The 22,419-nt window shown below is 51.6% G+C and overlaps 7 protein-coding genes across 7 annotated transcripts; 3 read left to right on the top strand and 4 right to left on the bottom strand.

The window, feature by feature from the left end:
* Positions 1-117: 117 nt before the first annotated feature.
* BDV17DRAFT_288366 (uncharacterized protein) lies at positions 118-1,060 on the bottom strand (the record flags this gene model as incomplete). Its single annotated transcript, XM_073761378.1, has 3 exons — positions 118-326; positions 390-597; positions 653-1,060. The coding sequence occupies 3 exons, from the start codon at positions 1,058-1,060 to the stop codon at positions 118-120; spliced, it is 825 nt and encodes a 274-aa protein (XP_073618616.1).
* A 625-nt stretch (positions 1,061-1,685) lies between these two features.
* BDV17DRAFT_288367 (uncharacterized protein) lies at positions 1,686-2,538 on the bottom strand (the record flags this gene model as incomplete). Its single annotated transcript, XM_073761379.1, has 3 exons — positions 1,686-1,850; positions 1,940-2,395; positions 2,491-2,538. 3 exons carry the CDS (start codon positions 2,536-2,538, stop codon positions 1,686-1,688), a joined length of 669 nt encoding a protein of 222 aa, XP_073618617.1.
* A 1,872-nt stretch (positions 2,539-4,410) lies between these two features.
* Positions 4,411-5,401, top strand: BDV17DRAFT_279920 (uncharacterized protein; the record flags this gene model as incomplete). Its single annotated transcript, XM_073759797.1, has 4 exons — positions 4,411-4,512; positions 4,547-4,721; positions 5,023-5,158; positions 5,269-5,401. 4 exons carry the CDS (start codon positions 4,411-4,413, stop codon positions 5,399-5,401), a joined length of 546 nt encoding a protein of 181 aa, XP_073618618.1.
* Positions 5,402-5,488: 87 nt separating this feature from the next.
* Positions 5,489-6,833, bottom strand: BDV17DRAFT_288369 (putative salicylate hydroxylase; the record flags this gene model as incomplete). The annotated part of the gene is made up of 2 exons (XM_073761380.1): positions 5,489-5,920; positions 5,973-6,833. 2 exons carry the CDS (start codon positions 6,831-6,833, stop codon positions 5,489-5,491), a joined length of 1,293 nt encoding a protein of 430 aa, XP_073618619.1.
* Positions 6,834-7,945: 1,112 nt separating this feature from the next.
* On the bottom strand, positions 7,946-8,827 carry BDV17DRAFT_255322 (uncharacterized protein). The gene is made up of 3 exons (XM_073756918.1): positions 8,499-8,827; positions 8,206-8,442; positions 7,946-8,147 (listed from the first exon to the last, which is right to left on the bottom strand). Exons 1-3 carry the CDS (start codon positions 8,622-8,624, stop codon positions 8,094-8,096), a joined length of 417 nt encoding a protein of 138 aa, XP_073618620.1. The 5' UTR covers positions 8,625-8,827; the 3' UTR covers positions 7,946-8,093.
* A 9,030-nt stretch (positions 8,828-17,857) lies between these two features.
* On the top strand, positions 17,858-20,125 carry BDV17DRAFT_255328 (uncharacterized protein). Its single transcript, XM_073756919.1, has 6 exons — positions 17,858-17,960; positions 18,036-18,339; positions 18,388-19,061; positions 19,112-19,243; positions 19,294-19,739; positions 19,864-20,125. The coding sequence occupies exons 1-5, from the start codon at positions 17,871-17,873 to the stop codon at positions 19,684-19,686; spliced, it is 1,593 nt and encodes a 530-aa protein (XP_073618621.1). The 5' UTR covers positions 17,858-17,870; the 3' UTR covers positions 19,687-19,739; positions 19,864-20,125.
* On the top strand, positions 20,024-21,927 carry BDV17DRAFT_288372 (Alpha/Beta hydrolase protein; the record flags this gene model as incomplete). The annotated part of the gene is made up of 8 exons (XM_073761381.1): positions 20,024-20,556; positions 20,619-20,697; positions 20,766-20,882; positions 20,936-21,220; positions 21,277-21,407; positions 21,499-21,596; positions 21,664-21,756; positions 21,845-21,927. 8 exons carry the CDS (start codon positions 20,024-20,026, stop codon positions 21,925-21,927), a joined length of 1,419 nt encoding a protein of 472 aa, XP_073618622.1.
* Between the last annotated feature and the right edge of the window lie 492 nt (positions 21,928-22,419).

Below are 22,419 nucleotides of genomic sequence, written 5' to 3' on the forward strand. Positions count from 1 at the left end.
GTGATTCTAAATATATAACGGGCCCTGCCTGGATTTCCAGCCCCTATCGCCCTACGGTTCATACCATTAACAAAAACCCGGCAAAAAGGGCAACGTTGAAGAGCCCACTGGCAATAATCACTTCACGTCATCCCGCCCCGTCATATACTGCACACTCGCCTTGACAATACCCATAACAATCTTGATCTCCTCCTCATCCCGGGGCGCATAAACAAACACGTACTCTGTCGGAATCGCAGCCATCCGCCCAAAAGTCATCGTCTTGAAGATACTCGACCCAGCTAGCGAAAACCTCTGGCCCCAGCCGGCGTTAATCACTCTTTTACCTGGGGAAATCGAGTTAGCTTAGTCTTGAGAGCTTCGCGAGAATGGCAGGGTCGGCAACTTACAATCCGCCGGCGCAAGCATGACATGAACAGAATGGTCACTCGTCCCATGAACATGACAAATCTCTCGCTTCATTTCTTTCGCCACGGGCGTGAGGGGCACGGCGGCGCACACATGAGCGGCATCAGTGTACCGCTCGAGAATCGAGGGTACGCGATTGACGAGGTGGGCGTTGCGGTCTAAGAACGCGCCGTACTCGGCCATGAGTTTCTGACCCGCTGTCTGTCAGCTTCAACTTGAATCGCGAGCAGGAAAAACCACGTACACCTTTGACTTCCTGGCTCGGCCACTGATTGATCTGCCGCTGGGGCGGAGTCATCGCGCCCATTGCCGGCCGCTCGCCCTTCCTCAGTGGTAGTTCTCCGAGGAACTGCCCGTTGTCTCCATCTTCAATTTTTCGATCGTAGACTAGCGTCCCAAACATTTCGCGCCTGAGCGGGTTGAAAATAAGTCTCACGACCAGCCAGCCCGCGATATTGTACGGTGGTCCGCCCGGTCCTAGGGCAAGGTATGCTTCATAGTCGCGACGAATGACTGGGAGGAGGAGTGCGAGTGCAGCTGCTGGGAGTGCAGCGATGATGATCCCCTTCTGAGTTGCATATTGGTGGAGTGACTCTATTGCCCTTCGGATCAGCGCGGTAGCTTTCTCGGTGGCTGTTGTTATGTAAGACATGTTGAGTCTGAACTGTACGGATAGCCCTATTGACAAACTCGTCTGGCCGAGCGCAGGGGTATTTATTTATGTGCAGAGTCTCTTCCGGGTAGATGCGGCTATATTTTGTTCTGGGATGAGCGAGGCTGCACGTCAGATTGGGGCCGGAGTTGGGGAACCCGTTTCTATATGGCTGTGTGTGGTGGCCTGATCCTTGCCTGCAAGGGCGGGATTCAAACATTTCCGCTCCTGTCGCCCCGATCTGTCACTGTGATTAGCCATTTGGCGATATCACTGTACCGTCTCATCTCCACAAAGCCCCTCGGGCATTTCCGATCTGGGAGGTGGCATAGAATGGTTATTTTCGAGTCGTTAGTGGTATAGCGAAGGCACTACTGCGGGAACCAAAACCGGACGATTCAGTACTGGGAGGCCATTATCAGATTCAAGGAAGAAAAAGAAACTATACTACTAAATAAAATCGACAAATTCGAGTAGAACAAAAAGGATAAACCCCCCTCTGCGCGTTCAAAGGCTCCGGAGTCCGCTCCCTGCTGCCAAACATCATGACCATGTCCAGTTTCTGGTTCGGACCAAAAGAGTGTATATGTATCTCCTGCTATTCATGCGAACAGCTCCTAGCCTCCTAACAGTTGTCCTTGCGGACGATAACATTCCAGTTATCCTTGTGGAAAGCATGACCCCTAACCTGCAGTCCCTTACCATGGACATCGTGGTAGCACTTGACGAAGATCTCATTCGCCCCATCAATGACGTTCTTCCAGCTGGGTAGGCTCAGGGGGGTTTCGTTCTATTGCAAGGGTAGAGAAACTGTCAGCACCAATAATAATTAAGTGTACCTAAGGTTAGATGCCTAAAGAGCCCGATGAAGAAACTCACATCATTACACATCACAATCGCCGAATCATAAGCACACGCGATACGCGAGCACTTGCCCGGGCCCGCCGCAAGGTAGGGTCGTCCCTTGCCGTCGGGGTATACGGACTTCGCCCTCCGGCGAGCCTCCATCAGGCCGGTGTCCTCCCACTTGGGGTTCGGTGAGCAGTAGACAGTCCACGGGCCACGGGCCTCGAGGTCCCGCGACCCGAGGTCGGTCTCCGTCGCGTTGTAGTCGCGTTCGTCGAACTCGAGGTCGTCAACATCTCTCTCCGCAAGGCCGTCCTCCCCCTTGGCGTCGTTTCCTTTCTCTTCCCCGAGGGAACGACCAACGTTACCGATACTGTTGGGGTACATAGGACCCCAGGGTCTCGAGGGAGGCTCGTTGGCTTCTGGGAGACCAATGCGGGCGAAGTCATCTCTTTGAGTGTCGGGGCTAGCAATGTCTGCGGCGTTGGACTAAATACGTATACAGTCAGTAAAACAGACAATGTAAGTGGACGAAAGGGTGGGACGAAATAGGGGTGGTGGCGTTGGGATAGATAGAGGCGTACCATTCCAGCAAAGGCCGAAGCGAGCGCAACGGCAACAGAAAGCTTCATCTTGTCTTGTCGTTCTTGGTTTGTTTGAATTCGAAAGTAAACTCTTGTCTTGTCAGTGAAACCAGCCCCTGGTTGATATTGATGTGATGAACTGGAGGGAGATCGTCAACCGGGACGTAGATCCCCTTATATAGATACTCCCCAAACATAGCCCCTCGAGTTCGACCCTCCATTATCGCGAACTAGAGACCTGCACTGCTAAAGTTCAAAGAACATGCGACATCCAAATCCGGCCCTAAACAACCCCCATCCCCTCACGCATTATCCAAATCCGCACATGGCCAACCAATAATCTTATTGAGGGTTATTGAGAAGGCTCTATTGAAAGGAAATTCCCATTATCTGGCTTGCATGCTGCGGCGCTTATCTATGTTTCACAGCGTTGCGAACAAAAAGGTGTCGTCCAAAAGTAGAAACGAGACAGAGAGTTTTTTTTTTTTTTTTGCTCAGATGCTATTTGCGCTAGAACCGCTGACCAGTGTGCGTGGCAGCTGCGGGTTCGATACTTGGGTCGGGGACCGTTACATGGTGTCTGGAGAATTGGTCTTCGTATAGATGTGCAAGGGCTCTGGGTATCACTTGCGGGAGTAGCACTGCATGTCAACCCTGCGCACGCCCATAATCAGACGCACATCGAACATGTCTAGAACAGGTTCTCTGCACGTCAGTGTCTAGTTGAACCACGTGCTGTCGATCGTCCAACACTGTCCACCTTATTCTCGGGCCGGATGGCGCTCCCTGGCATGCTTGACAGGGCGCGGTGACAGGGCGCGTTCCATTCGATAAACAGGCCGACGCGGTCACTTACTCGTAGCTTGTGTGGATTCGGTCCATTCACTGCATGAGACTCTGGCTGAGAGTCGGTGGTCCTAGGATCTCCTTACTATTCGTTTCATGTCTCGCCTCAAAACGCCGAGTAGTTCCTAGACCCCTACTTCTAAATTTCATACTTTAGCTCATGCCTTGAAACTGCGAGCACCTTATTCTTACGTTGAGGTTCCATACCTTACGAAGTATACACCTATTCTAGGGCTTCGACCTTCACGGTTGTTATCACAGCATAAACATCTCCTGGAGTACCGGCCCTTAATGGCATCCATGTAGTTCATCCAAACTGTACTCGGTACAAAGCCCCGCTGATTACATGAAATCGAAGTCTCATCGACTGCTTTTGGTAGAAGGAGGTTACTTGCCTTGCAATACGACTTTCTCTAGTTGTCTTCCAGGCGAACAACAGGCAGCGCTCCGTCATGATACCAACTCCCCGCATACCATCTGCCTCGACTATGCAATGAGGCACAGCTGCAGAACAGGTAGTCAGAGAATGACCTGCATCGAGGGATCATCGGGATCCTCAATACTGATGACACCTGCTGTTTGAGATCTAGCGTTCGTTCTGGGCTGCCCTTGATGCAATACATACAGATTACCCAGAGTACTTCAGCGCAATTTCAGATAGCAACAAGATAGACAAGTGGAAGTCGTCATCATCACGGCAAAATCCAGCCCACCCAGTTACTCTCCCATCCTTGAATATACCTGTCAGCTATGATCGAGAAAGACTGCTCAGCCATGCCACTGTGGACCCTGCTCAGATCGCCATAGGATCGTCGGTGGGTAGTGCGGGTCTGATCTCAGATGTATGGAGACCGATCCCCCAGAGAAACCAATGACGACCCAATCTGCAGCTGTTGCTTTTCTGCATGCAGCAAGCAATCCGCAGGTATCGTGTTGGAGATGGCTCTCCCTATGGGTTTCATCGCGCGCTCGTGAGTCTGAGGCGCCTTGCTGTTGACGCGATATGAGGCGAGATTCTGAAGCTATAAACTCCTTCCCCTACTGCACTCTGCACAGGATCTGTCTGTTTGAAATATGCCATCTCACTTGCTGCCCAAAATGCCGCAATCAAAGTCCTTGCTCATACCCCTCATCGCAGCGGGCTATGCTTTAGCCGAAACCACCCAAATCCTCGACGTCGACTTCAGACCCAGCAGTCATTCAAACCGAGCAAGGCTACTACGCCTTCGGCACGCAGTCAAACGGCGCCATTGTCCCCGTCGCCCGCTCAGATGACTCCAACAGCTGGACGCTCCTCGACGGCACCGACGCCCTACCAAACCCGTTCCCATCCTGGATTCAAGGGAGACAATCCGCGAGTCTGGGCTCCCGAGGTGATCCAGCGTGTAAGTCGTCGCCCAAACTATCTAATATGATCACAAGTAACCGGTTCTGACATGTGATAGTACGGCGGCATATTCGCAATGTACTTCTCCGGTCTATCCAGCGAAGACAACAACAAGCACTGCCTCAGAACCGCAACGTCTTCCTCGATCGAAGGCCCCTATACACCTTCAGACGCTAGTCGAGGCGAACGGATTCCGCCTTGAGGATGGAGCACGATATGCGCTTCACAAGATTGACGGGATCATTCTCAACGGCGACGGCACGAAAAACTCCACGCCTATCATACTGCAGACACTCCAGACGACGCGATTGCACCAGATGGCGACCCGGTGACGATCTTCGACCGCGACGACGGTGGAGCGGATGGCGATCTTGTCGATACGCCTAGCTTGGTCAAGGTGTCTGGGACATATTGCCTCTCCTTCTCGTCGAACAGGTATCACGCTCTCGTACGATACGAGCTGTGCGACTGCGAGTGCGGTTGGTAGACCGTATACCAAGGTTGAGGCTCTTGATGCGCCGCTGCTTGTTAGCGGTTGACTCAAGCAATGTTGGACCATTGGGTGGACCCGGCGGATCGTACTTTCTTGACGATGGGAGCAAGATTGCGTTCCATGCTTTTATTGATGGACAGAGTATTGATAGTGGACGGGGATGTGGGTTGCTAGCGTTTCGATAGCGGATGGGAAAATTACTATTCAGTAGTCCAGCTACGATATTCCTCAATACAAACGCTTGATATAATGTATTGGATTTTGACGAGCTGTTATTGTTTGCTCAAGCTCAACATGAAATCAGCTGCTCGCTGTGCCTGTGCTTGCACATCCTCATCCCATAGCCACTTTAACCGCTCCTGTAACGTCTTCTTCAATTTCTCCTCGTTATCCCCGACTCCATCCAAGCGCAGACAGAGCAAGTACGCGTTTTCTTTACTACTCGTCACGACCCTTTGACTGCGTGGTCTTCGTACTGCGTCGTATCCCTTCAAGGCGGCTATTGCATCGTCCGCGGTCCATACCAATGGACCACCAAGTAGTTCAGCGAGAACATGAGCGTCTTCAATGGCTTGCCCGGCTCCTGCACCTTGATGCGGTGTCGATGCGTGCGCTGCATCGCCCAGTATCGCGACCCGGCCCTTTGCGAATGAGGAGATATGGGGATGCTCGAACAGAGCCCATTGCGTTGGATCAGGCATGTGCTACCATTCCCTATCAGCTTTCATCCCAAACTTTCAATTGAAACCAGCCTACCTCAATCAAACTCAGAATCTGCACCCCCATATGCTTAAAATCCCTCCTCATATCCTCCTTGCTCGCCGGCCTCGTCCACCCCACCTGATCCCACTCCGAATTCAGCGGATAAATACCAACATTTACCTTCTGCGCGCGCTGAATCGGATACGTCACCCCGTACGCCCCGTCTCCAACATACATTGTCGAGACCCTCGCACGGTGCTCCCCCACAGCTTGCACCATTGTCTCCATCGGCAAGACAGCGCGGTACCCGTACATTCCGCTATAAACGGGCTGTGTGCGTGCGTATTCCTCGTCCGAAAGAACAAAGCGCTTTACCCGTGAGTGAATCCCGTCGCAGCCGATGACTATACTTGCGCGCGCGGTAGTTCCATCTTCGAAGGCCATCTCGACGCCGTCGGCATTTTCTTTCAAGTAATCGAGCCTCTTCCCGAACTTCGCCACACCCTCGGGGATCAACCGCACAAGTGCATCTAGAAAATCTGCCCGCCGTACCGTCGTTTGCCCACTCGGCTCAGCCTTTAAATCCAATAACACCTCTCCCTGCTTAGGACCCGTCGCCCAAACAACCTCAAACCACGTCTGGCGGAACCGCTCGAAACCAGGGGAATCCGCATGCGTGGTGATGAGCTGGTCATAGATCTGTCGGATTTTTGGATCAATCAGTGGCATTGCGCGGTGCGCTGCTGGTCCGATTGTTAGGCCGAGCCCGACTTCTTTGAATGCTGAGGCGGCTTCGTAGATTGTCACGGGGACCGAGCGCCGGAGGAGGCCGGCGGCAAGACTGAGGCCGCCTATGCCGCCGCCTATTATGGCGACGGTAAAGGGGTTGGGTTTTTCTTGTGGTGGTGTTGTCATGTTGGGGTTGGCGGGATTGCGAGAGAGAATATGAATAACCCTGAGGGGGTCCGTGGAGAACGAGAAGGAGAGGTTGGAAATGAGAAGGGCTGCAGGCTTCAGCCCCGCTGATATCTATGTATTCAGATATCAGACTTGGAGAGTCTAGTGAAAGTAGCCTCCGTACATAACGGACTCGGCAGTTCAGGAGAAAGCCATTACACAGCAGCGGAGGGGTTCAACGGAAGGTGGGGGGTGGGGGGAGCACCGACGATCATCTGCCGAACGCTCGCCTGCTGATACGAGGCATACTTAACCACCCATTTCACAGTAAACTTGTAAAATCACATCTACTTCCTATCTCAGCCCTTGTATAGTGGTACTGCTGTATCGTTGATCCTACCTAAACGTCTAATCCCAGTCGTGTAGACAAGAGGGATATATGGTTCGCTGCGCCGACATCGGACGCTGTATGCTTCTTGAATGATCAGGTTTACCGATCGATCGCAAGTGAACAGAGAACAATAAGCAAGAATGGAACTCAGTTACCGAGCCTAGTCTCCCTGAATTCGACCCAGATGTTTGTATTCGGAGTACTCTCGAAGAAGGATTACCGGTATAAACGGGGATGCAAGGGATTGATCGAAGAAGCGCGACAAGCTACGCAGAAAGTACGGCATTAGCACACCCATTTTAAGTGCATCCTAAACATGAGCAGAGCGATATCAATGAGAGAGATGGTGCAAAGAGGTCCTTGCTTGAGGATTGTCTGGGTGCCTTTTGATGACAGTCAATGCCGAGAAAACCATGGCAGCTTTAAAGTAACAGCGCGCTCATATCAGCCCTGAATGCCAAATACGCCCGACGTAAAGCAGACCAACCGGTAACAGCGGCGCGTTCAAGAATTGACTGGGAATGGGAGGAGCGATGGAGCGACATGATCGATCGCACCTTCCCTGCGACTCACACAGTGAAAACAGGAAGGCACGTTTGTTTACACTGGGAACAGGAAGGAGCGACTCTCTGCCGGGGTTGCTCCTTTAGAGATGCGGTGGTATATAGAAAACATTAAAGGAAGGCGATGCATCGTCCAAAAAATGCGAGGAAGGAGCGACAGGCGCCTAGGGACTGGAGCTATGCTGCCATACCCTACTAGACAAGAGACACTTTGAACAGCTATATCTGCGTATGTACTATCGTGATATTCACATGAACCGAACCCATAAGGTACATAAATCATTCCAGTTCTCTATTTCGAGGTCTATTCCGACGTGCAAATCTCTAAACAACGGTCGCAGTCGTGTTCACGACCTCAAAGAACGGCCATACGGACGCCTAAAGCAATTCAGTTTCCATTCGCATGAACATGTCAAGAAGGATGTCAATAACATACACCAACAAGCGCCGCATGGGCAACGCCGACAACAGCCCGACCCGCCGCGGTGTCCTCGGGAATCGTCACAGTGAAGTTCTCGTATGGGATATTGGCGCCTGTATCGTGGTACGCAGGGCTGAAAGACCCGGTGTACAGCTCGACACCGAGCGAGGAATCATCGTCAATGCAAGGGTGGTCTGGGCACGACTGGATGCCAATGGCGATGCCGATTTCGGTGGAGCCGGTTAGGGAATTCTACCTTATTAGCAACTGTCGGAGAGGTAATATAGGGCTGGAATTTGGATACATACAGGACGGGTAACCTGAACAGTGACATCGCTGCCGGCTTCGATCTCTTTGCCGTTGGGCAGGTTGACGAAGACGTTCTGAGCGAGTGCGGTGGCTGCAAGGGAGGCGAGGATAGCAAAGGTCTTCATTTTGTTGTATTGAGCAAATGTATCAACGAGAGTAGTTGGAGTTATGAGCTGAAGGAACTCCGGATCAACTCAGCTACTTATACCCTGGATACAGAGCAGGCTGAAGTCACGTCTTTGTGAGACATCCCCAATCCAATCCAGTGGAGGCCACGATGACTTCAGCACAAGACGCAAGACGGTCTTATTCGCTGCTGATGCACCCCCACAGTTGCACTCCTGCAGCCCTGACCCAATAAAAGTGGTTTCAACGGCGAGGAGCGGTGACGATCATCGCGATTGTCAGGAACCTATTCGTCGGTTTCTTCAGCTTCTGCACAGGGCTGTACCGAGTGAGACATGTCTAGCATCGCAAGCCTCAGTCATGACTATCTGGTCACCTGGAGGTACCATCACCTTGCCCCTATCGTTATGAGAGCTGTCAGCTTTGGTAAAAATAGCACTCGGCACCCCTCCGTCGACTCTTGTTCGATCTTAGCTAAAGTTAGGTCGCATCTCAGCCACGACTGCTGGTCGCCTAAGCCACCCGGTTATGCGGTTCAGCCATTGGGGTGCTGATGAACATACGGGGTCTTTCAGCATTTACATCCATCCCCTCTGTTCCTTGGGTACGGTCGCTGAGTGCTTTGTTGCCTAGGCCGCCCGCAACACAGCTGGCGGAAGAGCGGTGCAAGGAAACCATGGATTCATTGCGTTAAAGTAGTATTCTTTCAACAATCTGTCGTTGTCTGACAATTCTCCTGCTTTCCATGGTCTACCGAGGTCTTCGATTCCTCTACGCTCATTGTAAAATAAATGGCCGTCAAGCAGATGATGGGGACTCCAGTAAACCGACTACTGTTAGGTCAGTTGGGGCTTGACAGGGTGACTCTGGTCTTGTGAGAAAAACAGCATCCATCGCAAACTCGCGGTGTTATCAACGCTCTTAGATACATACCAGTGAGCTCAGCAATCGCTGAACTAACGCTCTGGATTAGAAGCCAAGGGGCATGACTCGCCTCTTTCTCATCCATCTGGTTCACAGGGGGCTCAGATCACCGGGCTCCATACGTTGCAGTGTCATTACGGCACTTTACCATATATTCATAGAACGCTAGGGCATCTATATGGCGAGACTCTACCTTAACATTCTCTGCTCAATGCCAACGGCAGGTAAAATCACTCCAAGCGGCTCAAGTCCAGCCTTCTGTTCCCTACGCAATCTTGAGCTTCACGCATTACTAGAGGAGAGGACCCCGGGATAAATTGATTATCTATCAAAGTCGGGTCTCTGGATCGTACACGCCTCTGGCTATCCCTATACCAAGACCGCCCTGTGGAAAGGAGATACGGAATTCGCATGTCTTGATCATACTTTCCTGCTTGAAAGCGTTTATTGGTGTGCTATCGCTACTTGTTCCCCGCACTGGTTCGTGTTCTATATAGTGTTTGCAGATGTTCCAGGTTGTCAATTGGTATGAGCGTGCAGGTCAAATATATATTTTGAGTGGGTTTCGACAAAAGAGTCTCGCAGGGCGAGGCAAACCATGAACCCTCTCAAAGTAGCTCAGAGTACAGTAACTATATCTATTACAGCCCAGACACTGCCAACAGAATCCACCTTCATGTTGAGACCTCCAGGATCGGATGGGGAACCGTCTCTGGCGATGCCGATGGCCCATAAGGCAATGAGGCAGGGAAGGCATACAGCATGACCAAGAGTCACATGACGGTGAGAAAGTGAAGGCAAGGCAAACAGTGCAAATATCGTAAACATTGTAAACAGCCCGATCGCCCGTGACACTTTCGCCGTGGATATAAGCGCCAAGACCGCGTGGTAGTCACTGCCCTCCGACCAGCCTACAACTGCTACAGATGTATCTCAGATCTCTACGAGGGATAAATCGGATACCAAACAGGGGTAGGTTATGGCTTAGAAGATTTTTGCGGGATTGAAAGATGGAGGATACACTCAGGTGTTTCTCATGTAGCGCGAATTGAATGGGCACCTCCATCGAGCTTTATATTCGCCAGGCTTCGCTTCAGTTGTACATAGTCGGGGGTTTTTTTTTATTTTTTTATTTTTCTTAACGACTTCGGATCTCTAGCTAGATACGCGATATGGATAGACATGTAGCAGCAACCACGGTGATTTTAACTATGAGGAAGGTCTGGTTCAAACTTGGCCTGAAACGCTACACAATCTTGCAATGAGCTTCCTGGAGGCCTTGACCACGTTGCAATAAAATGAGCGGATGTTTGCTAGGTGACGCGAGGAGGATGTGCGCTGTAACCACTTATGTGAAGTGATTCGTTTGTCTGGGTTGCGGCTTGCCTCCATTATCGGACTTCAAGGGAAAGTGCCTACGTGTCGAGTAGCGCTCCAATACGGCTACAGGGAGTACATAGTCGGCATTCGCGCGGTTGACGAAGAGGTGACATAAGACCTTATCAAGGGCTCGATGGCCAAGGAATTCCAAGCGAAAGGCAGGCTGGCTTTTGCTCTCGTAGCCTATACGGACCTTAGTCATGCCGAGCTGTAGGACGAGTTTTCTGGCTGTAAACCTGCGATGACTCCATCCATCTCATCTCGGAAGTCTCCCAGACAAGTACAGCATATTGTCAGAGAACAGGCTAGCTTTCACATCCCGACATTAGAATAGTGAATCTTCCGGTCCCATTCTCGTCTTACGTAGTTATCTACTTAGCCCGCCGATAACCCAGGAAAGAGATGTAACCCCCATGCCCAGCTCCACTCGGAGCATCAGGATATTGCGCAAGAAGCCTCCATTGGCCGTGGGCACTCCTCACGCAGCACAGGTAGCCTCATTATGCCGAGGGCCCTGTATCAGGTGGACCCTACCCCATCTTGGTGCAAAGCATGAAATGGGCGCTGCCCAATGAAACGGATGCTGCATGCACCCCACCTGCAGGCAAGAACAAGGCGCTGCACTCTGCTCCGGGTGAGGCCGTTGCCTGAATTGTAGTATGCGTTGGGCTTCCGAACAGAGTAGGGTTCGCATTCAACGTGCTCTCGCTGCTTGGGTGTCGTGCACGAGAAGGACCTTGGGAGAGTCTCCAGGGTACTCACTCAGGCGGGTTCTGTAGTTATAAAAGTTGGCATCTAAACCCGTAGTTGTTTATGAGACCTTTCTCTCTCTTTTGCCCTCACAAAGCCAAACATGCCACCCTGAAAGGCCGCAAAAAAGCCGCACTGCGGACTGTCTACGTCGCTCCATGCTTTCGCCATTAGTCAAGGCGCCCACTCATAATAACTCCGCAATCCACTGCTCCTTCCCCTTCAGCATCTGCGCCGCTTGGACCGCCTCGACCAGACTTCTCTACCCACAAACGGGGCCATCTTAGTTCAGAAGATATCGGCCTTGTTGCTGAAGGTGGGATTAAATTCGCGGCTGACTCGCCAGAGGGATAACTCAACGATCTAGCATGACCACGATCCCTTGAAACGGGACCCCCACCCGGACGTTCCGGACCTGGCCGTCGCCCAAATCTCCTCTTCCTGGTTTGACTGTATCATCCGACCCGTGCTGTGGCATGGTATTGGTTGTGATGGCGGCTGGCTCGAATATGCTTGAGGGAATGGTGCATCCCACGCTCGAGGCCTGAGGAACGCAGTGCAGGAAAAGCATAAATAGCACCTCGCGGACCGTCTTCTCTGCTTCTTCTCCTCATCAACGACCACTCCTCCAAAGCCCACTACAACCAACCAGTTCTAAGCCAACCAACCAACCAACCACCATAATCAAAATGTCTCCCTGCGCCTGCAACTGCTGCTCTGGCAACTGCAACTCCTGCTCTTGCAGCTCCTGCAAGGTAAGCTTTGCTGCCTCTCCTGCGACTCTACTTCACTAACTAACGAATGGTCGTTCAGCACTAAATTACCCTTCTGCCGAGTCGTCTTCTGCCAATGCTACACCAACTCAATATCCCGAATCTCTCTCGGACAACCAGCGACACATGCCTGTTCGCTCATTCGACCGCGCGAGCTACCACTTCTGATCTGAACGACGCAACAAGAACGATGGTCGAATCTCACGAGATTGCTTGGGTCTGGCAGGAGACTGATAAGATGAAGGGATGATTCGGCTCACCTGGCCTTTGCTTGCTCGATGTAATTAGCAGTCACTGGTTTTTCAATGCAACATCGAGGTTTGACCTCATATCGATGCGGGAAGAGAAGTAGTAAGACCTTTCATGACGGATGATGCCACCATGACCAATACAAGCTTCACAAAAGTAAGCGGCCGATGCATCTTGTAGCTCAACTTGAACACATGACGATACGTAGGCACCCGAAATAGAGAGTCTGTGCTGGTGATGACTTGGATGTTGATTTAGGGTTCGGTCCTTCCGGAAGCGCGGCGGTGGGGACGGGCTGCAGCAAACCCACGGCTCCATTGCCACCCCATGTGCATAATATCCGGACTGCTAGTGGTAGCTTCGACACCTGGCGGCTTCGGTGTAGGGACCATGACGGAGACCTTCGACCCGGACAGATAAATCGCACATGCGGCTCCCCGGCGTGACCCTGATGGGGCGAGGGTGAAGGCTGAAGAATTTGGTTCGCTTCGGCGGAATCCACATTCAGCAGGACGCATGACTTTTGTTGTAACTTGGTGTTTGAGTCGCCACATCCCGAGACGTTGATCATGCTCATCGCCTTTCGATTATTCGAAAGTCAGGCGGTGCCACACGGTCGCTAGACGACAGAGCTCGTGAATAGCGGCCGTCGTTGTTTGTTTCTCACATTTTTCTGGCCTCCATCAATGGCACCGCTCATTAACAACGATCGCTAAACGATAGCAAAGGAGAGCAAGTGATCAGTAAATGGTCGACCTGGTGGTGCTTGCTCTGCGATGGGTCCACGATTAGGCAATGTGCGAGCCGGAGTCGCGTCGCAGGGCGTAAGGAAATAGAATCATATTCTAAAATCTGCATAGCAAGTTTTGTTTAGTTGCGGGCGGTAGGATGATATTATCATGACAGTGCAACGCACCTCGTCTAGAAGGGCCATGTTTTCGGTGACCCCCAGGCTGCACCGTCTCGTTCCAGCAACGCAGCCCATCGGAGCCCAGTCAACGGAATTGGAAGAATCCGACTCAAACAACTATTATTGTGTCCTCTAGCAAGGAGCCACTATGTATTTATCGCATTATTGTCGCCGAATCTGTATTGAGTGTTTGACACGGCGAGGTTGGGCCGAAGGAAACTGGGCTCTCCTCGGAGCGAAAGGGGCCCAGTGTGAGAAGAACAAGACTGTGTGGGCAGGTGAACAGAATATGGCCCTCTAGTCCAGTACCAAGAATCACAACGTGACGATGAGAGAAGACACTGTCGTAGCTGATCTAGGCATTGTGGTTTGTTGCTGTGAACCCGGGGCTGGGAGCGACGACGGGCGACGAGTTTACATCGGCCAGGGAGCGTAAGGATGAGCTTCAAGCGATGGAGGTCAAGTATCTCGGATCGATAGGCCAATATGAGAGAGATCTCGTAATGATATGGGCGCTGCAGTCCTGTTGTGCAAGGTCAAGTCCCTGAGCGGAAGAGGGGCCTTAGAATAGGGAAGGTGCAGGTGCGATAGAGCAGGTCGGGAGTCGCGGGGAGCTGCGAGGCGAACTCACTCTTTCCACCTACTGGGATACAATTGTATCCTCCGGAGTGGACTGAAGGTGTTGAAATCTGGAGGAACTGAGGAGATGAAGTCAGCCGAAAAGGATTTTCCGTGGCTGAGGACCTTGGTGACCCTGATCGCTCCTATCAACGTGTCGCTATTGCCAACCACCATATCAAACCACTGTTAAGTATTTCTTAACGGATGCCTACAGTAAAAGCACCTCAAGTGGCCGCATTTCTCAGATTTCTGCGTAGCAACTTAATCACCTATAGCGGGCCAATCGTACAACCCCCAGTAGTCGCAATGGAAGTCGTAGAACAGGCCCCTTACTCAAGAAACATGCTATAAGTAGCCCCTATCAATCTAGAACAGCTCTACAAGAAACAAAATAGTACAGCAGTATATGAGGAGGAGCAATCGCGGAGGACTGCTAAGTCTCAGCACCTTGACTATTGTCGAATACGTTTCAAAAAGCGAGTGAGTCAGCAAGCAACAAGGCAAGAGGACAGCGACTGTGTGCATCTCAGCATGCTAAAGTTACGATGATCAAGAGGACTACCTCAATAGTCATAAGCTCGCTTCCTTCTCGAAGATTGCCCAGCAGCCACCTGTCACAGGTTCCCTGCGCTGGGTTCTAAATTCGGCACACATCCTCAAGAAAAAGAAATATTGTACCCATACATCTCTGGCGGTGTAACTGTTGGATCTAGTAACATGGGCTAGTACGAGACTCGAACGATGCGAGATACTGGCCTATCTATCTTGCAGTGGAGCGGAGCGCTTCGTATAACTGTGATTCAGTCGTTTCAGACATGTGACGTCTTGAAAACGTCGGCTACGTATACCATATATGAACGCCGAGTAGTAGGAGGGGTATTAGATATTTTAGGATGCTCCAGATGATTGGAATGTGGCCTTTGGCTTGATACCCACGAGCACAATGGAGACGAGCTTCTACAATTGGGACGCCCCCCACCAATCCCACGAGATGCGAACGAGCAAACGAACTAGTCGAGTTAGGGCGATGGAGGCTTCTACGACTTGTAATCGAACGTAGTTAAATGAAAGACGCTGACGGAATCAGAATGGACTCCGGGTAAAGCTTGCTGAGATCGCCTGTCTTTGTCGTGTAGGTCGATGATTATTACGGCTCAGGTCTGGCACTAGTTTAATCGGGGTCGTGGGAAGAGAGTTGGATTCAGTTCATTTCAAACTTCAAATGACTGAGGACCCCGCAAAACACACATATGTACGAGAGCGCCATCCACAAATGTCTGGATTATTCCCATCCGGTCAGCACAGAACACAGGCCTGTGTTCAGGAACCCCATATTGCCACCACGAGATTTTCTACAGCGTTCGTTCACTCCACACCGTTCGCATTGGAAAAGAAACCCCGGAACTAGCTGTAACCCCCACGCCCAGAAGGTCTCGTAGCATGAGGACGCCTTCGTGACGACTCCAACCAACCCCGTAAGCAACGTTACTATCGCCATGTCTCAGGTGAGCTTGAGCCCGCGTTTGCCGCATAATATGCCGCTGCTTTTGCTAGATCGAGCTTATCCAAGCTTCATTCCTGTGGGAAGCGAGAATTAGGCGCTGCACTGTGGTCCGAGCGATGCCGTCGTCGGGGAATCGACAAGCCTGTAAAGGGGTATCATTATGGCGAAATTGATATTGATGTGAGCACCTAATTTAATGGTTGCGTTAGATTTTGTGCACGGTAAAGGGACCTTGGGGAAGCCTTCGATCTCCAGGGTACTCATCTAGGGGTAGATATGGTATATAAGACCCTGCTGCTGATTCCCGTAGCCCGCAGTGAAATTCTGCTCGCTCTTTTTCAGCACTCCGAGGATCGGAAAATGGCACCATAAGCAATGCGACAAACAACCCAGATACTGCCCACCTACGTTTGTTGATGTGGTTTCTATTAGTCAAACTTCGACCCCCCGTTTCCTCCTGGTCACCTCTCCAGCACTCTGGCCCGCGCCCAGCTTTTTCCTACTGACCGGCCCCATCATCAGCATGGAGATATGTCGGGCTGTTTGCTGAGCGTGGGATTTATGGCGGTTATCTCGGTCAAAGTGTAATGGAATGGTCGAGCATGACTATGATGGACGCGTCGAGGAACTTCTCCTCCACATACCCCATAACCCCCCCACCCACAACTTGATCGTATTGGGTCAGCCCGTCGCTTAATCATTCACTTTTGTTCCTCCCTTAGTGAACCTCTACTAGTGACCTTGACGTTGCATTGGCAGGACCAGGAAGACATGGAGGAGGGGGTTGACGGTCATGATGGCATCCTTCATCCCCCGCGCGAGCTACCAGACAGCGAGTCCGGAAAACGCATAAATACCCCCTCGAGAGTCACGATTTCACAACTTCCTCTTCATATCCGCAAAGACTCTTTCTCTTCAAACAATCAAATCTTTCAAAACCAATCAACCACCCACCCAACCGACCGACACCATGTCTCCCTGCTCCTGCAACTGCTGCTCTGGCGAGTGCAACAACTGCTCCTGCGGCTCCTGCAGCGTAAAGCCCCTCTACTAAGCTTGTTCAAGTACCTTCATGCTAACGGGTATATGGATTCTCTTTAGCACTAAATCCTCGTGCCGCGTCGTCTTCTGCCCGTGCTACGCCCTACAACCGCCCCGGTATCTCAGACAATCACAACCAGGGATGCATACCTGTTCTTTGATCCGACCGTGCAGGACCCGCTTTGGAGAATTTGTGAGGGAGGATTGAAGACCGAGAAAATACGGGGTGTGAAGGGCAGAAGACTGATATGATGGAACGAGAAACTGATCTATGCTCCCTGACCTGCATTTGCTCGCTTTACTCCAGTCTACGCCTGCTAGCCATAGTCACTCCTTTACCAATATAACGTCAACATTTTGGTTACGCTGGTGTGCTTGAGGTTGTATGATGTGAAGATCGGGAAACCAGCCATATCGTAGTAGAAGCGATTTTTGTGGGAGGTGTAGATACCGGAACCTGGACGATCGCAATTCTTAATGCTGCTTCACAGGGTCAATACCCTGAATTCTATATCTGCTCCGATAGGCGAACCGTACCTACGTTCCTAGATGGCCAAGACGAACCGCCCTAGGCATCCTAGACCAAGGAAGAAATCTCAATTACTCCTCTAGTCTAGTTGCCGACGTAAAGGCACGGTCAGGAAGAAGCTGTTTAATCCCTTGTGGAACATTCTAGTTCCTGCAATGTACTCTCGATCTTGAATTACTACGACTGAGTTCCCGTCCCGGAAAATAGTCGCTATCGTGCGCGAATACCGGAGGAGTGCTACTAAACGGGGAGCCAGTAAGAGTACCCGACTATCGGCGACTGCACAACCCTCTGTCAATGACACTGAGTTGGGTTCGGCATTTTCACGCCCTCCTCGATCCTTTCACACCAATTGGTGAATTAGCACTGCAGAGAGTCCTCTGTACTTATTCCTTAGGGCCATTATAGCTCTGGCGCTAAGGCAGCCATGCATGGCCCGATACTTGTTAGGGCTTAGTAGCCACACCAACCCCAAACACCCAAGATCTCGCGTCGCCTGCACTCTCACGCTTTCTTCATCAAATCCTCCACAGTTTCAGGCCCCCCCACAACCCTAATCCCGCCATGTTCCACCTAAATCGTGATCTGGCGGCCAGGGAAATTCAATGGCGTGCCAGGAAGCTTTACTTCCTGGAGGCCTGGAGTTATGCGGAGGTTTGTGGTTATGCTCGCACGGCCATGTCCAGTTGGCCAATGCGCATTGCTTGCTTACTCTGATATCTTATCTAGGCCACCTCAGCTCATCACTGGAACTTCCGGACTGGGTTTCTCGAAGAGTTTGGACTCGAGGCGTGGCTGAACCAGAGAGGGGATTTCGCCCCTCCAGTGCCTCCTGCAGGTGTCGGGAGACCTCATGGGGGCATTCGGTTGCTGGCGTGCCATTATACCCTCTTCAAGTGGGCAGCCGTCGGTTTGTCTCATGAGGCGTTTGAGTTGGTAGAGTCCGGATTCCAGCTTCATCCGGCTACTCTGCCAGCGTTGGAGGTGGCCACCGGTACATTCTCTCGGTATTTTCGCGGTGACAACAAACTATGTGCGCTACCTCCTTGGGCTTCTCGTAACTGACTACTAACAAACTAAGCAATCATCCTGAAAGCGCCTCAGAAGTATGAAATCGGCAACCACATGCTGTCGCTCACCCACGATTTCAGCTCGCGCTGGACGACGGCGCTTTTAGCCGGCGAGTCCATCGTCACCGGGGCGCTCTCGGTCGAGAACGTTGTCCCGGTACCTCTTGGGTCACTATCACCGTGTGTGGTAATTCGAGCGTATCTCTCTGCCTCATCAGAGCTGTGGGACCATCCAATAACACTGCCCTGCATCATCCTCAACAACCATCTCCGGCGACTGCAAAAGCACTGCAGTGGTGATTTGACCCCGTGTGTGATGGATATTGAGGAGCAGCTTGGAGTGACGCGAGTTGGGCGGAGGAATTCCGAGCGTCTCTCTCGTACGTGGGGAGGGAGCAAGGACACTGCGGGACGGCCAGTGGAGAGGATCAGAGCAGAGTATCTGACTGTTAATATCAACACCGAGCTCACCAGGGTGCGGTTTACGTCGCATAACCCCAAGTGGAACTATGAGGCTTCCACACTTCTACTCGACGTCATGAGGGACATCAATGGATTCAGCGAACAACGAAACGGCTCTCATGATGAAATTGCCAGTGCTCTCGAACATAATATTACACTTGCCAAGTCGCTAGAGGAACATGTCCACGGGCTGCAGAAGCGGTTGGAGCTGCAGCTGAACGTGGTATGCAAAAGAATTATGATAGATGAAAACTGCTTGCTGACGATTTCCAGCTGTACAGCTTCGTAGCCCAGACTGATAACCGACTGAGCGCGCGCCTTGCCGCGTCTGCTGGAAGAGACAGTACTTCGATGAAGATACTGGCATTCATCACGACCATCTTCCTCCCGGGGAGTTTCGTCGCGGTACGTCCACATCACCTCTGCTAGGGGCAATAAGAGCTAACATCGTCCAGACCCTATTCTCCATGGAAATGTTCACTTGGGAAGCTGCATCAGACTCAGACGGCGCCTCCGTTTCTCCCTCGTTCTGGATCTATTGGGCGGTCGCCGCACCCTTAACCGGCCTGACACTCTGCGGATGGGCGCTATGGTGGAGCTTCGAGAAACATCGATACGATGAGCACCTGCAAGACTCGGTCAATAGTGTAGGAGAGGTAATGCCGCCGCCATGGTGGCAGAGGCTGCTGCGACGGCCCGACACGCGGCCAGATGTGGCTAGCGCTCCAGCTTTCCGATCAATTCCTGCAGAGGGAATTCGTATCCGACAACGTGCTGCACCGAGCCCTGAGGCAACTGGCAGTGATAGTCCAGGGCGTCTGATGCGCAGGGTGAGCAGGACAAGATGAGTGTTGAGTGTCGAAGGATTGTCTGCCCTGCCTGGAACAAAGCAAGTTTAAATGTCAGTCGCTTCTCCAACTGCAAGTTATAAACTCTCAACCGCTGCACTTTCCTTTGTAGCGCCCATAATCTGAGATTCAAATTGGCACCAGCACCGGGTTAATTGGAGGTGCGTGTCGTCACAGATGAAGATCACTCGGGTATCCCCACTGCCCACCGGCAAGGCAAGTGCATTTAACCGGGGAAGTTGCGGGGGAAGGGGGATCCCCGACCACCATATAAGAGCAAAGGCCTCCAAAGTCCCACGGGGAAAACCCGTAGAGATTTCCAACAGCCTCACACAAAATGCTGTTCCAAATGCTGCTCCCCCTAGCAGCCCTAGCATTTATCACCGCATCCACCGCCACAACCACGCCAAGTCCCGACCTCCAAATTCAAACAACAAGCGGCCTTGTCAATGGAATTTACAATGACACCGCACAGACCGTCCGTACATTCCTCGGCATTCCCTACGCCGAAGCCCCAGTAGGCCTGCTACGCTTTGCACCACCAGTTGCGAAGGCACCCCTCCCAGCAACGGACCCAATTGACGGCAGTACATTTTCCGGGCCGTGTCCGCAAGTTTACAGCTATGATAACGAGTCTATCTGGAGCACGCTCCCCTATAAGATCTGGAATCCGGCGCAGATGACCGAGAATTGTCTTGCTGTGAATATTTGGGCTCCTGCGCGGAAGGACAGTGTCCAAGGGGACGAGAAAAGCCCCGTCTTGTTGTTTATCCATGGGGGTGGGTTTGGCGAGGGGGCTGGGAGCGTGGGGTTTTATGATGGGAGCAATCTTGTTCGCGACCAGGGTGATGTCGTTGTTGTTACCTTCAAGTATGTATTCTCTCTCGTCTTGCTTTGCTCGAGGGGTTCGGAGTTGATAATTGGCCGTTCAGCTATCGTCTTAACATCTTCGGGTTTCCCAACGCGCCGGGTCTTGACGTTGCAGAGCAGAATGTTGGGCTGTTGGATCAGGTATATACTGACTACGACCACCCGCGCCCTTCCAGAGATTATATAGCCTTGAGCTGATGGATTGACAGAGACTAGCAGTGGAATGGGTCCACCGCAACATCGCTAACTTTGGCGGCGATCCAGATCGGATCCTCCTCTTCGGGCAATCGGCCGGTGCTGCCTCTGTGGATGCGTACTCCTATGCTGTACATAATCCACCCTTATCCTCATACCCAGTCGTTGCCACTAACGAATGCAGTACCCAGAAAACCCCCTTGTCAGTGCCCTAGCACTCGAGTCAGGCACAGGCACCATAATCCAGAACACAGACCACGCCCATCAGAGCTGGAACAACCTCTCGAATGCAACTGGATGCGGCTCGGGCGAGCAGTCGCTAGATTGCATGAGGGAAGTTCCGTGGCAGGATGTTATCGACGAACTTGCGAATGGGAGTCCAAGCCGCAACTTCGCGCCTGTTGCGGATAATAAGACATTCTTTTTCAACCCCGCTGATCAAGCTGGGAGGGGGGAGTTGGCGCGTCTTGTACGTCACCTCTGATTGCCTGCAAATGGTTTATATTATACTGACTAGGATAACAGCCTACAATGGGCGGAATCACCGCGCAAGAATTCTCCGCTTCGATTTCCCTTTCCAGGCCATCCGCTAATGAGACGGATATCATGGAGGATGTGTATAACCGTTTTAGCTGTCCCCTTTCGGACGCCTTGGGGTAAGCCCTAGCCTTTGGATGCTTTGATATCCAGAATCTCGGCGGATATTGTCTAATTGGCAGGCTAACGTGTCGGTCCGTGCTATGATAGCCTCCGCATCCAGCAAGATATTCCCACATGGAGATACGTCTACCACGGAAACTTTCCAAATCTTAGTCCGACCACTTGGATTGGGGCTTATCATACCTGTAAGAAATATTCTGGTTTGCGCCCCGCTAGGAAATGGGGCCCTTTCTCACTGACAATGAATGATAGCTGAAATACCGATGATATTTGGCACGTATAACATGACCACCCTGCCTTCCCCGTCAACGCCGAATGAGGTCGAAGCTAGCAGGTATATACAAGGTATGTGGACACTCCAGGAAAGATGGGCAACAAGCTAGTAGCGTCTCATTATTCACGAAATGCCACTGGCTCATTCGTCTCTACGCAGGTGCCTGGGTAGCGTTCGCCAGAGATCCTGAAAACGGCCTGATTGAGTACGGGTGGCCGCAGTTTAGCCCTGGTGGTAAGTGAGCCCACTTTTATAAGAACCTGTGTCTATGCATTGCGTCCTTTGCCCCGTCTCATTGACATACCATTTCAGACAGCACATTGGTCAACCTGGCTCAGGGCAACAGACCAGGGGCGGTATTAAGCTCGATCAGTGAGTGGGATAAACACTGCAGTGTGTAGAAGATTCAATAATTGCTGCTATTATATCGTCGATTGTACCTGCTTAAGCTCCAACGAAGTTGCTCTCTTCGATGGAAGGTTGAGTGAAATATTGCGATCAGCGTTGTGTATGACTGAAGAATATATATTGACATAAGCTTCAGCTCTTAGTTGAGCGATCATAACAGTGCCACGCGGTCTGTGCCTCGCATGCTGCTTTAGGACTATATCAGTCATGGATCTTACAAGGAGCACCATATTCCTCAGGGGACTTTAGATTTGACAAGTTTTTGTGATTTGAATATAGTATTGGGCGCAAGCCCTTCTAGCTGAAAAGACGAGAACGAGTTTTCT

Source organism: Aspergillus undulatus, assembly GCF_047715775.1.
Source record: "Aspergillus undulatus strain CBS 261.88 unplaced genomic scaffold BDV17scaffold_8, whole genome shotgun sequence".
Lineage (NCBI taxonomy): Eukaryota > Fungi > Ascomycota > Eurotiomycetes > Eurotiales > Aspergillaceae > Aspergillus > Aspergillus undulatus.

Coding starts and splice junctions, on each gene's coding strand:
- BDV17DRAFT_255322 (XM_073756918.1), bottom strand. CDS start 8,624: ATGAAGACCTTTGCTATCCTCGCCTCCCTTGCAGCCACCGCACTCGCT. Junction 8,443..8,498: donor CTGTTCAGGTTACCCGTCCT/GTATGTATCCAA, acceptor CTAATAAGGTAG/AATTCCCTAACCGGCTCCAC. Junction 8,148..8,205: donor CCCATGCGGCGCTTGTTGGT/GTATGTTATTGA, acceptor GAATTGCTTTAG/GCGTCCGTATGGCCGTTCTT.
- BDV17DRAFT_255328 (XM_073756919.1), top strand. CDS start 17,871: ATGTTCCACCTAAATCGTGATCTGGCGGCCAGGGAAATTCAATGGCGT. Junction 19,062..19,111: donor TGGAGCTGCAGCTGAACGTG/GTATGCAAAAGA, acceptor GACGATTTCCAG/CTGTACAGCTTCGTAGCCCA. Junction 19,244..19,293: donor TCCCGGGGAGTTTCGTCGCG/GTACGTCCACAT, acceptor AACATCGTCCAG/ACCCTATTCTCCATGGAAAT.